The sequence below is a fragment of the Gymnodraco acuticeps genome, unplaced genomic scaffold (assembly GCF_902827175.1).
Source record: "Gymnodraco acuticeps unplaced genomic scaffold, fGymAcu1.1, whole genome shotgun sequence".
Classification (NCBI taxonomy): Eukaryota; Metazoa; Chordata; class Actinopteri; order Perciformes; family Bathydraconidae; genus Gymnodraco; species Gymnodraco acuticeps.
In genome coordinates, this window is record NW_022992271.1 from 221,823 (window position 1) to 235,036 (window position 13,214).

The following is a 13,214-nucleotide window of genomic DNA, read 5'->3' on the forward strand; positions in this document are numbered from 1 at the left end:
TTCCTGTTCGTTGTTGTCTCCATTGTCGTTCTTGTCTGTTGTATCTCCTTCTTGTGTGTCCCTTTCTCCTGTTCCCCTTTCTTCATCCTCTACTCTGTTTGGCTCATCTGTGATGACTGTGTAGGTAAACATAAACAAGTATATAAGTCAATCAGTTTCCAGCTCTGTCAAATAAATGAATTTCAAGATACACACATTTGTCTTCATTAAAATGAGTGTCACCACACTGTCACAAAATGTAATACTAACCCATTGAAAATAGTTAAAGTTACATTGGAAACCTCTTGTAGATATCACTGTTAAGAGTAGTTATCTGCCAATAGGACAGAATCATTCCTATACAAATGCAGTTTGAGTAATTCACTTAATACATTTACTTGAAACTTTAATATAGTCATTTTCACTTAATACTCTAATATAGTCATCTTTCTGCTTTCAACACTAAGGAAAGCTGTACAATTTGACATGATAATGAGGAAAAAAGGCCTCCGACAATGCAGATCATTTTTTGATCATATCAATTTTAAGATGCGGGTCAAGGCTTAATATTTGGGAGCATATGTCCCTTGCTCCCTTTCAGGAGCCCCACTGGATTGGCTTTGTATAAAATATATATATATTATATTTGTATAAAAAGCTTGTTAGCTGGCTGTCCATCTCATAATGTTCACATAGAAACTAGCTGTCAATAGGAAATATCAATCAGAAAAATTATATTTTCATGCAAAATCTGTCACAAAAAGAGGTTGCACATTTAAATGCAGGTGTTGTTATGGCAACGTCAGTGGCCAAACAGCCACATTTACTGCTGCAAATACGTTCAAACATGCTGTCGACACCTAAAGCAGTGGCAACTATGCCACCATTTCAGCTGACTTTTTCTCAGAAATACTGTCACATAACATCCATATATATTTCAGTGCTAGGTTGATGCTTAGCTAAGCTAACTATGAAACACTTTAACTGACAGGAATCAGGATCAACTGTGTACTACTGTAAGGTAGCTTCTAGCTTCATGTCGAACACAGACAGTAAGTCAACATTTCCCAGAGAGCTTTCTTTGAAATCACCAAGTAACGCTAAAAAACACAACATTTAGATTGTATGACAAAGTGTTTATTTAATATATCTGGCTAGCTATAGCTACTTGCTAACGGTTTAGCTTACCCGCGCGATTCAAAGTCACGTCAACGTAGCTATAATTTATGCTTTGCTTACATGTTCGCATAACTTGTAAGTTTACTGACAGGTACATACCTTGTTCACCTGGCTCAGGTGGTGGCTCTGGGGTTGTTGTGTGAGCCACCACTTGAGAATGGCCGTCTTTTTTATTAAAGAAATGTCTAATGTCCATCTTCAGAATCTCCGCGTCCGGGGCTGACAGTTTAAAGTTTAAACATTGTCACAGAGGAGAGGTACGTACCTGTCAGCCAATAAAACACGTTTATTTCCATGCAACTCTCTGATTGGTCTGGTGGCGTCGTCTTGCCTCTGTGTTGCATTCACTGAACATGGGAAATTACATTCCTGCCGTCCATCCTATAGGTAAAGTAGGTTAATGTATTATATTATTGAGGGAGAATTTGTCCGGGGCTAAAGAGAGGACCTTTTTTAAAAAAAAAACTCTTTTCTGATACAGCTTTAATCCTTTTACTAATTGAGTGATTTGTGTAGATCTGACTGAGGAGACTAAATTGAACATATTTTTAGACTAGCTATAATGGGATTTATTACTTAAACCTGTCACACACACTGGTTTCTAGTCTTGTCCTTATGGGGCCCTCCCGTTTGGTTATAACTTAAAGTAATTTTAAAACATTTGTGCAACACCTTTTAGAATCTAAACTCTAGTTGTTGTAGGCGTAAGTTAACACTTTGTGAGCATAAGCATGGCTAAAACGGTTATCATTTACCTTAGCCTCGATGGGAGTAGTTACATAAACCTGTCACACACACTGGTTTCTAGTCTTGTCCTTATGGGGCCCTCCCGTTTGGTTATAACTTAAAGTAATTTTAAAACATTTGTGCAACACCTTTTAGAATCTAAACTCTAGTTGTTGTAGGTGTAAGTTAACACTTTGTGAGCATAAGCATTGTTAAAACGGTTATCATTTACCTTAGCCTCGATGGGAGTAGTTACTTAAACCTGTCACACATACTGGTTTCTAGTCTTGTCCTTATGAGGCCCTCCCGTTTGGTTATAACTTAAAGTCATTTAAAAACATTTGTGCAACACCTTTTAGAATCTAAACTCAAGTTGTTGTAGGCGTAAGTTAACACTTTGTGAGCATAAGCATGGTTAAAACGGTTATCATTTACGTTAGCCTCGATGGGAGTAGTTACAGAAACCTGTCACACACACTTGTTTCTAGTCTTGTCCTTATGGGGCCCTCCCATTTGGTTAGGACCTAAAATGAATACAATTATTTCTAAAGTACCTTTATCACATCTAATAGTAGGTCATTGTATGTATAATTCTACACTTCCTGAGCCTGTGCATGTTTGAAAGGGTAATTTGAAAGCAGTCCATTGCAACCCCTTTTTGATATTGTAAAATGTATTGAGACCACAGGACTAAATAATGCCATGCCTTTGTTTTGATCCAAATCCAGTTTCAGATAGTTTGTCATTTAGCTAACTTCAGCAACTAATGATTATATGCATGGTTACTATCTTATTAGTGCATTATTTTTGTATCTCAGTTCCAGGTGACAAACGGGCAGACTAATCCAGGGAGGGAGTTGAGGACGAGACGCTCTCCTTGGAACTTTATGTCTACATAAGCATCAAACAGTGACTGTGCTACTACCGAGGTAATTCAGTAATATGGAGCCGTCTCCACAATATGTTTATTCTTTCCTTTTCACTATGTACCAAGATAAGACCTTTTACATTTTACAATGTTTACATGTATTATTATGTACATTTAAGTAAGTATTCTGTCTGTAATAAATTAAGTGTATTCATTTACTATGCAACATAGCAGGAGACATAATAGATTTAATTAGACATTTTCAAGTATTTGCCTTGGATGTCACAAACTACACTGGAGCAGGACTGTAAATGAGCCACACGGACATCTTCTGGAATACCATTTTGCAACTATGATACATTCTATAAATTATGCCAGACGCTAGTTTGTATCTGTACAATGAATGGGAGCTTACAGATAAATTGACCAATCACTTTGTTGATAATCAAACTCTTAGTACCAAACAAAATGGCGTGTCTGATTGTGATGGAATAAAGTGATCAGAAGGTGTCGCACCATTAACATTCTTTCAGATCTGCAATATGGGTACTTTTTAAATGTTTTATAAGATTCTTAACTGTATGATAATAACTGGCTCTTAAACTTCTTAAACCTATGACATGTTATTATTTGTCCACCTAGGGAAACAAACGTTTGTGAAACGCAGCTGGACGTCAGCAGAAAGTGCTGCTGTGGAACAACACTTGGGTTACGAAATGGACAATCAAGAACCAGGTTCCAGGGAAAGATGCATGTGAGGATTGTATCTCTGCCGAAACTCAAGCCCTAACAAATAGGGACTGGGGAGCCGTTAAGTATTACATGAACATTTCAATTTCCTCTCTCCGAATGTAAATGAAATAAAATTGAACCAAGGAAAAATACGTTCAATGTTGAAAGAAGGATTTCAAGTACCACTACCAAAACTAGGGGCTTTACCTAAACCAAACCACATTTTCATCTTTGAATCGTCAACTAATATAAATTAAAGGGAAATCAATTGCATTCCGATTATGCTGCTAGAAAGAATCATCCATGTTTTCAAAGATTTGCTTTTTTGCTTTTAGGGTTTTCCCTCTCCTGTAGTGTAGAAAATATCTTTTTGTGCATGTAAATGTTTTTCAAAGTTTAAAATCCCTCATTGAAGCATGGAAACATTTCACAGGAGAGAAACTTTATACAAATTTGAACCTCAAAATGACCAGAATATGTCCTTGTTAAATGTAACTCAAAAGGAGGTAAAAGTCTACTGATTTGTTAGGCCTGTTTGTTTTGTTTTTTGGGTCATGGGATTGGTCAAGTTGTACATTTTGTTTTAACGATATAGAAACACCCCAATAATATACAAATAAATATTTATAGCATTAAAATAATGTTGTAGAGAGAGTTTATATTAATTATACTTTTTTCTCAAGAATTACTATTTGTTGCCTCTAAGAAAAAACAATGTTGAACGAAAAGGATCTTTAGGGGATTATTGATTTGGTCTCCATGGTGTTTCAATGTTACTGCCATGTCTACTGTCTAGTTATATTCTATGTTAAGATGAGGCTAATCACCTAAGTAATGACTTATTTTACCAGCAATGTGAATTTGTTGGTGTAAAAAATATCAAAGTAGAATGTAAATGTTCATGATGCTGTTCTGCAGTTTCTTTGGTAACAAGGAAAGTCCATTCAACTCAATAATGTCTCTAGTAACTCTGATCCCTTCCAAGATATGAAAACTAGAAATATGTCTGTGTCTGATCCCTTCCAAGATATGAAAACTATATGTGTGTGTGTGTGTATAATGGACCTCATAAGTGCTGACTGCTAGAAACTGGGCCCCACTAAGTGGGTAAAAAACTAGCATAATGACAAAAGCTTGGAATTATGTTTATTTCAAGTGATTTTTGTGATTCTAATTTGTTTTCTATATTGCCTGATTTTTTACGGAGGTCTAGTATGGTTGGAAAGGGTGGACTCCACAATTGGGTAAAATCAGTTCGGCCCCACAATTGAGTTGCACAAGGATGTGTGTGTGTGTGTGTGTGTGTGTGTGTGTGTGTGTGTGTGGCCTAGCATTACTATACTTGTGGGGACCTAAATCTGTTTACATTGTCACGTGTGGGGACTCGCCTCCCTTATGGGGACAAATTGGAGGAATCATTCATTTTAGGGTGAAGACTTGGTTAGGGTTAGGGTAAGGGTTAGGCATGTGTTGGTTATGGTTAAGGTTAGGATAAGTCTCCAGGAAATGCATGTAAGTCAATGTAATATCCCCTGAAGTGATGTATACATGGTATGTGTGTGTGTGTGTGAGAGAGAGAGAGAGAGAGAGAGAGAGAGAGAGAGAGAGATGCACTCCTGCCTACTTCTCTTATCTAGCCTTCAGTCATAAAACTGGGTTACCACACACTGCTCTCACGCATTGGTGTGAAAGGGGCAACACACTCCTCTCACACACTCCTCTCTCACACACTCCTCATAGTTGCTGCTGCTGCCGGTCTCACTGGGATTACTCAGCTTCAGAAGGTAAATAAACCTCTTTTAATGCTCTGTGTAACCACGTTAAGTGTGTGTGAAAAGACATGTAACTTGTGTGATGTGTGTGAGGTTAGATTAGCCCGCTTGCGGCTAAAGATGGGGAACGTGGGAGCGGTTCTTTGACTGAAAGGCATTGGTTGATTTGTAAGCTTCTTTACTACTTTTACTTTCAACACACACTGCATTTATTTAGGATCAAGATTTATAATTGTGATTATGTCAATGACTGATTATCATGTTATAATCTAACACTAGCGTCTTTATCCACCTTATTAAGGATGTGGACTGACATACATTGTAAAGAGTAATTAATGTGAGTTTAAACTTTGATAAAAGGCATATATTAACAGCTAACACACAGTGGATGTGTTGGATTAATAAATGTGTAACTGCTTTTTACTAAAAATAAATTCATGTTACACTCATTATTTGAAGGATAAAACTTGATTAATTTTTAAAATGCAAATACATTGAGAAATATATAAATGTATATAAGGAATATATATATAAAATGCATTGAAACCATAGCAAATATTAGATTAAAACGCAAAACTATGTTAAAAATGGGTCAGTTTTATGTAATTTAGTGACTATTAATAGACACAACCTTGAATATATTATTATTTTTATATAACGTACTAATTTAATCTTCAAAATGTGATGTTAAAGGCTTTTACTTGCTTGAAAACGTGTTCTTGAAACTTAAAATGGACAGAAATCCATGTTTCATTCATTATTTGGAGTTTAAAACTTGATTTATTGTAAAAAATGGGAATAAATTGATAATTGAAACCATAGAAAAGTTGAACCTATGTTGAAAACGGGTCAGTTTCCTGTATAAGCGTTAACAACAATAAGCTATCCTCAGTGTTTCAGCAGGAAGAGGTAGAAGATGTCTGAGGGCCGGGTGGCGATAGACATGGGGACCAATGGAGCCTCCAAACACCAGGTACCCTTCCTTCATTGATCATAACCTCACATATTATTAAAAATATACACATTTTGGGTTTATAATACGTGTTTTTCAGCCTGCAGGTTTGGGCCAGCAGCGGCGCGGCGCCACCGTTAGCTTCCACAACATCGACTACAAAGTGACCGTCGGAGGAAACTGCCTGTGTCGGAAGAAAGGGACGATCAAAGAAATCCTCATCGACTTAAAGTGAGTAAAATACAGCTTCAAAAATGGGAATGTAATTAGATTAGATTCCTTTATCGTCACAACAGCGACATTCCAAGCATTCCCGAAGGTGCAATTACACATAACAGACAGTATCATGTTGACAATACAAGCTAAAACTTTGAATATATAATATACAAAGTGACTATAAATTGGACCTATGATACATCGAACAGTACAACAATACAACATTACCATACAAATACAAGAACAATACGACAAGGCAGTCACAAATGTAAACAAGTAATGTCATGTTTTAAATGCAGTTTAAATGGTTAAATGCTCCGGAGATACAGACGTTCATCCATCTGTCTTTTCTGCAGGTTTGAGCAGTTTGAAAGCGGTAACACAACAACAGGCTATAAGAGAAGCAAATGTCTCATTATTGTCATTGAAGGGTCATAAACATTGTTTCCAGACATAAGGAAGCTAGTTAGCTCGGTTGCTAACGGAACAATACGTTAATAGAGATAATTATAATATGTATTATAACTAATATTCCTTTTTTTGGTGAATAGCTCGTAGCCCGTAATGGCTTTTTCTGGCTATCCTGGTTGGTCGATGTTTTTTGTTGTTTGTTATACGCTTTTATCCAAAGCGACCTACATACTCAACACTGGGCAATCCCCACAGGAGCACTTTGGGGTGAAGTGTCTCAGGGACACAACGACATGCTGGCCGTTTCTCAATCTCGAGGATACTGGCTTCCAAGCCAATATTTCAAGGATGCTACGTCATCGAGTGCCGCTGAAGTACTGTTCCAATCTCCAGCATACTTGGAATTCCACCGAGGCCGCGTCCTTGGTTTGGGGGTAATTTCAAGGCTGCACATGGGTAGACTTCGCGTCCTTAAAATCCCCACAATGCTTTGCGCACGGACTAAATATGTGACTTTGTTACATTTGTTATCACGAAAAATGTGTCCCGTGAAAGTAAAGCAAGTTCATAATTAGATAGACATCGTGAGGTATTTATTTTCGGTACAGTTTATGTTGAAACCGTTAGAGAGAGTGGCACACTTGCTAGCCTGTTCCATTCTTCTTCGTTTTCCGAAGCCGTGGCTTGGAAGCATACTTGCTTCGTTTCTGAAGGAAGTGACTTGAAGTACGCGACTACCAAGCCAGCATCCTCGCGATTGAGAAACACCCCCTGACTGCAGTGGGGTTTGAACCTGTGATCCCCCTGATCCGAACACCAACGCACTAGTCCACTGCGCCACACGCCTCCCATTGGTCTGGTTAATTTAGTTGTCACTTTACAATCAGACGACCTACAATCCTACCTCCCCCAATACTGGAATCTGATTGGTTTATCAGCTCGTCTTCTTGGGAATTATTAAGAAGTGTCTAAAGTTTTAAGGGTTTTGTCGAATAAAAAAAAAGCCTACAGTAGAGACACTGTACAGCAAATACAACAGCACAGATTGTTCAGAATATCAGTATGAGAAAAACGACACCCTCTGGTAGGCCAAGCTTAAAATTGTCAAATGTATCGTTCTATAACAGGGGTCTCCAACCTTTTTTAGGATGAGGGCTACTTTCAAAAAATAAAACAAGTCGTGAGCTACTTTTACTCCTCTTTTTTGTTTTTTTTAGTGTATATATTTAGCACATTTTAACATTATTATATGCTACCTTTAACCTTTGAGTGCTGTTTGGGTCTGTGGGACCCGTTTTCAGTGTTTACTCAAATAACATGTATGCAATTTAATTATTTTAACCTGCTTTATTTGGTGGTGGACGTCACATCCTCTAGGGGGGTCCGGGGGCATGCACCCCCAGGAAGATGTTTTTTAAATGTTGAAGTTAAATGCATCAATCTGGAGCACTTTGAGCTAGGGCTGCTCAATTCATCGTATTTTAATCACAATTACGATGTTGGCTTGCAACGATTATGAAAACAACATAATCGAAATAAAACGATTTAATTTTTTTAAAATAGGTTTTTCAGTTGAATTATACTTAAAGTTCAATAATCAACTGTTAAAAACATACTTTTCTAATTATTTTCTTCAATAAATTGATGTTTTCAAAGTAAATGGTTAATCGTTTTTAATAATCATGATATCAATTATTGACCCAAATAATCGAGATTATGATTTTTGCCATAATCGAGCAGCCCTACTTTGAGCCCAACATGAATTCATGGATACAGCTCTCAACACTCAGATGAAAGGGAGCTGTATACTTTTCAATAATCCAAACATCTTTAGAATATGATCTCAACAAATCATTTAAACTTGTGTATTCTTATCTTATGTTACCTAGTTAGCATTCTTTCTTTTTATTTATGCATATTTTACTAATCCCTCCTCTTTTAAACTTTTGACTGTCCTATAGTACAGGGGTTCCCAACCCTTATCTGTTTTCCCGTTTTGGTTTAAAAACTGAATAACGTCGGTTTTTTGGTTTTCCGTTTTTCTGAAAAACCAAAAAACGACACCGGTTCTTTTTTAAACATTAATATGTTTTGGATGCATATTGTGCTGTCCCCGGTATATGTAGTGTGTATATCTTAACAGCCAGATAAACTCCCTCCGTACACCAAGACTCTGAAGAGGTGAATCCTTTGCCCACAGGTTTAATGATATAAGGAAGGTGTGAAACTAAAAATAAACAAGACAAAATATAATCAATTCTATGATCATTTCTACATACACAAATATGCACAATGTATCAACACAGCTTTAACATTAATTGAATTGCCTTGTTATATTTACTGTAAGCTTTTTAATGTATTTATTGTAATTCTAGAACTTAAACAGTTATAAATATATATTTTAAACATATAATCAGCCATTTGTACATTTAACTCTCATTGCATTAGCCTTGTACAATATTGAGACAACTCGGAAGATCTCCAGCATTAAACACCACAGAATACAATATTTCCTAAAAATAATCATCTGTAATTGTTAATAACACAAACATAAACAATACTTACATACGATGCGATCAAAGGCATTAAGACGTATGCAGATGTAGCTGGATTTCTAACAAACAATAACACATTGCTCACAGAGCCATGCTTTGCCTATTTCCTCTCTAATGATCACCTGACACACCCATCTGATGATGTCCTCCTGATTCTTAAAGGGACCACGACTCGGCACAATAGGCACACAAAGAATAGCCCAGAAAATGCAAACAAGAGTAAACTTAGCTGTAACAGAACACATATTGTTCTAGTATTTGTTCAGGCTGTTACATAGGCTACAATTAGCCTCTGTTGCTGCCTGCTGGTGGTGAGTAAATATTAAAATCAGTTAAAATTGACAACCGGCAATTGACAAACATTTTTTTTAATGTATCTGCCGGTCCTTGGTACAATAAAGGTTGGGAACCCCTGCTATAGTACACATTGGAATGATTTCTTACTTTATTTTTTACAACTTTATTAAATAGATAAAGGTGTGCTCTCTCTCTTGCTCTCTCGCTCTCTCTCTCTCTCTTCTTCCCGACTGCAACGCTGTTGTGTGTGTCTGTGAGAGCATTTCACGTGTGTATGAGAGATTTTTACCAGTGGTGAGCCTGTCTCCGAGGGCCTAAGATATTCTACAAAATAATATTTAAAAACATTAAAACAAATTCTATTTTTCTTTTATATATATTTTTTTAATATGTTTATAGTAATATTTGTCATTAGTTTTACCAAAAATTACTTGATTAAATTGTATTTAAAATAACATTTCCAAAGAAATAAATCCTTTGAATCTGCCTATTCAGTTTCTGTTTGAATGTGAAGGGTTAAATGAAAGAAGCTCGTCTCTGGAGGTGAAGACAGGAGCTGATTGGACGTCCAGCTGTGAACTCACAGAGGGCCAGCTATAGTAACTGAACGAGAGAGTAATGTCAAATGACAGTACAATTGACCAATCATATCTTCCCGCTAAATGGGTGGGCTTTATTATCGCGGACTTTATGACAAGTTCTGCCCGCTGTGAAACGTTTCTTGTTTCCATAGCAACAACAACCAGAGCCTTTTCTTATCAAGCTCCACATTTGTGGAATCAGCTTCCAGTTTGTGTTCGGGCGGCAGACACCCTATCCGTTTTTAAGAGTGCGCTTAAGACCTTCCTTTTTGATAAAGCTTATAGTTAGGGCTGATTAGATTCAGCCCCTAGTTTTGCTGATATAGGCTTAGTTTGTCGGGGGACATCTTACTTCTTCCTTCTCTCTGTCTATACCTGTGTACTCTCATGTTCCGATTAACCCAGCTTTCCCACATGTCTTTCTTTTTGGTGTCTATATACGCCGGGATCCGGAGTCATGGATGATCCTGCGCTCCTCTGTCCTGGATCGCGAGCCCTGGATCTTGAGTCGTGGCTGTGGTCCTGGATCATAGGTCCTGGATGGATATCCTCATGGATTTATCTTCCTATTATACACACATGCATTTCCAAACATTTGGACTACCTATGTTGCAAATGTATTATCTTTTCAATTTACACACGGCATCTATTGCACGGCTGTCCGTCCTGGGAGAGGGATCCCTCCTCTGTTGCTCTCCCTGAGGTTTCTCCCATTTTTCCCTTTAAACTGTGGGTTTTCTCCGGAAGTTTTTCCTTGTACGATGTGAGGGTCTAAGGACAGAGGGTGTCGTATTGTCATACTGATATTTTGTACAAACTGTAAAGTCCACTGAGACAAATGTAACATTTGTGATATTGGGCTATATAAATAAACATTGATTGATTGATTGATTGACAACTGTCAACAGCGTAAACTCGCCTTCAAAATAAAAGCATGCCAAATTACACTTAAGACATACAACTGCAACGGAATTAACAAACACAATGCAATATCCTTTTCAATTTCAAAGAACACAAATTGGGTTATTTACAGGTGTTGTTTTGTGTGGTAGAGGGTCGCTTTCATTGATGCGTTTTGCACCCCGGGCCGTTGTTTTGATAGAGGAGGGATCCCTCTCCCAGGACGGACAGACGTGCAATAGATGCCGTGTGTAAATCGAAGAGATAATACATTTTACAGCATATAGACCGAATGTTAGGAAATGCATGTGTCTGTAATAAGAAGATGAATCCACGAGGATGTCAGCTACAATCCTGTGGAAGCCATCAGGGAAGCAGCACGACGAGACCCGAGGCAGGACCGCAGAGACAGGTTCAGCCACGACCCGAACGTCCACGACTTAATCCAGAACTCAGGATAGAGGATCCAAGACACAGGACTACAGCAAGAGGATCAGCCTCGACTCCGGATCCCGGCGTAGATATAGATACAAAACAAGAACAAAGATTTGGCTGGGTTAATCGGAACAAGAGAATACACAGACACAGACAGAGAGGGGAAAGGTCATTGGATAAAAGTTATTCTTGATAACCCTCTAGAACAGGGGTGCCCAACCAGTCGATCGCGATCGACCGGTCGATCGCGGGGAGATTCCCAGTCGATCGCGAGATGTGTCTAAAAATAGAACAACAATATTCTGTTTTATCGTTAATGTCCTGCAACATAATCTTCCTGTGCCAGAATAATGCACTTGAACGCATCAAAGCTTTGTGATTGGCCGGCGTGACCCCATGTGTCGGGGCGTGGCTGGTGAGCAGTTGGCAGTGCACTAGTTCGCTAACGTTGTCCGTGTCAACAGGAGTGACAGTCCGCAAACACACAAGACCGCAATTATGGCAGAAGCAAAACATATATAATTTTCACTCCGAGTGGGAGGATGATTATTTTTGTATCTATTCCAATTCAAAGTGCATCTGTCTCATCTGCAATACGAGCGTGGCTTTATCGAAGAAGGGTCATTTAGGAGCGGCATTTCAAAACAGTGCACAAACGGAGACGGAATTCCCTCCTAAATCTGCCCTACGCTCCAAAAGGGGAGGGGCCTGAAAGGAGAGCTAAATGCACAGCAGTCCATTTCCACCAGTCCCAACAACAAGAGCAAGGCTGCTACCATAGCATCTTATCGTGTCAGTCACGTTCTTGCGAAACACATGAAGTCTTTCAAAGACGGCGAAGTTGTGAAAGAAGCATTCCTGGAGGCTGCCGATGCGTAATAAAAATAACAGAAGCATTTCAACAGGTTTTTGATATGATAAAAACTCAAGTTAGATACCGTTATTAATCAGCTGTAAGTTTGAGTTTGTTTGAACTTATTCATTATAATTATTGTACAAAATGGTATAAGAATGCAAACTTAAATTGATTATAGTCTATTATCAATTCAGGTTAAGAAACTAGTGTTGCTTATTTTAGCTTATATTTATCCTATTTTAAAGGCATTTATTTTTATAATCTACTAAAATGCAACAAAAAAGGGTTTGATTCTATTAATGTTGTCTTTTGTATTGCACTGTTGCAGCAAATTCCTGTGTAGCTTCAGATCTGAGTTGTCTTATTAGTAAGCCTCATTTATACTTTTGTAGCAACACTATTTTTATTTAATGGCAAAGAAAGGGTTCAGAGTATTTTCTTTTTTCCCTGTGTCATATGTGGCAGCACTGTTCAATGTTTCTTGAAAACATGACCCACTGTAGTGACGTGTGGATAAACTCCAACTCTGTATCAACAACACTGTTGTGTAACTTCAGTTCAATACTTGTATGTGTGTAGATTAGAAAGAGGTAAGATAAGTATTCATTCATCGTACAAAGGTCAGTTTTATACAAGTAGAAGTGTGTATTTACCTGGTAGTAGGCTGTCAGTAATGGCTACGCCTCTCTATTTGGACTGGTAGATCTCGGCAGACTGGCAACTTTAAAAGTAGCTCTCGGTTAAAAAAAGGTTGG

General features: G+C 37.8%; 1 protein-coding gene across 1 annotated transcript in view; it reads left to right on the top strand.

Moving 5' to 3' along the window:
• Positions 1-1,528: 1,528 nt before the first annotated feature.
• LOC117540548 (broad substrate specificity ATP-binding cassette transporter ABCG2-like) overlaps positions 1,529-13,214 on the top strand; it is a 37,867-nt gene continuing 26,181 nt past the window's right edge. The window contains 5 exon segments of the mRNA XM_034207294.1: positions 1,529-2,813; positions 3,395-3,506; positions 5,225-5,268; positions 6,157-6,229; positions 6,309-6,439. Coding sequence (XP_034063185.1) covers positions 6,173-6,229; positions 6,309-6,439 — 188 coding nt within the window. The 5' untranslated portion in view covers positions 1,529-2,813; positions 3,395-3,506; positions 5,225-5,268; positions 6,157-6,172.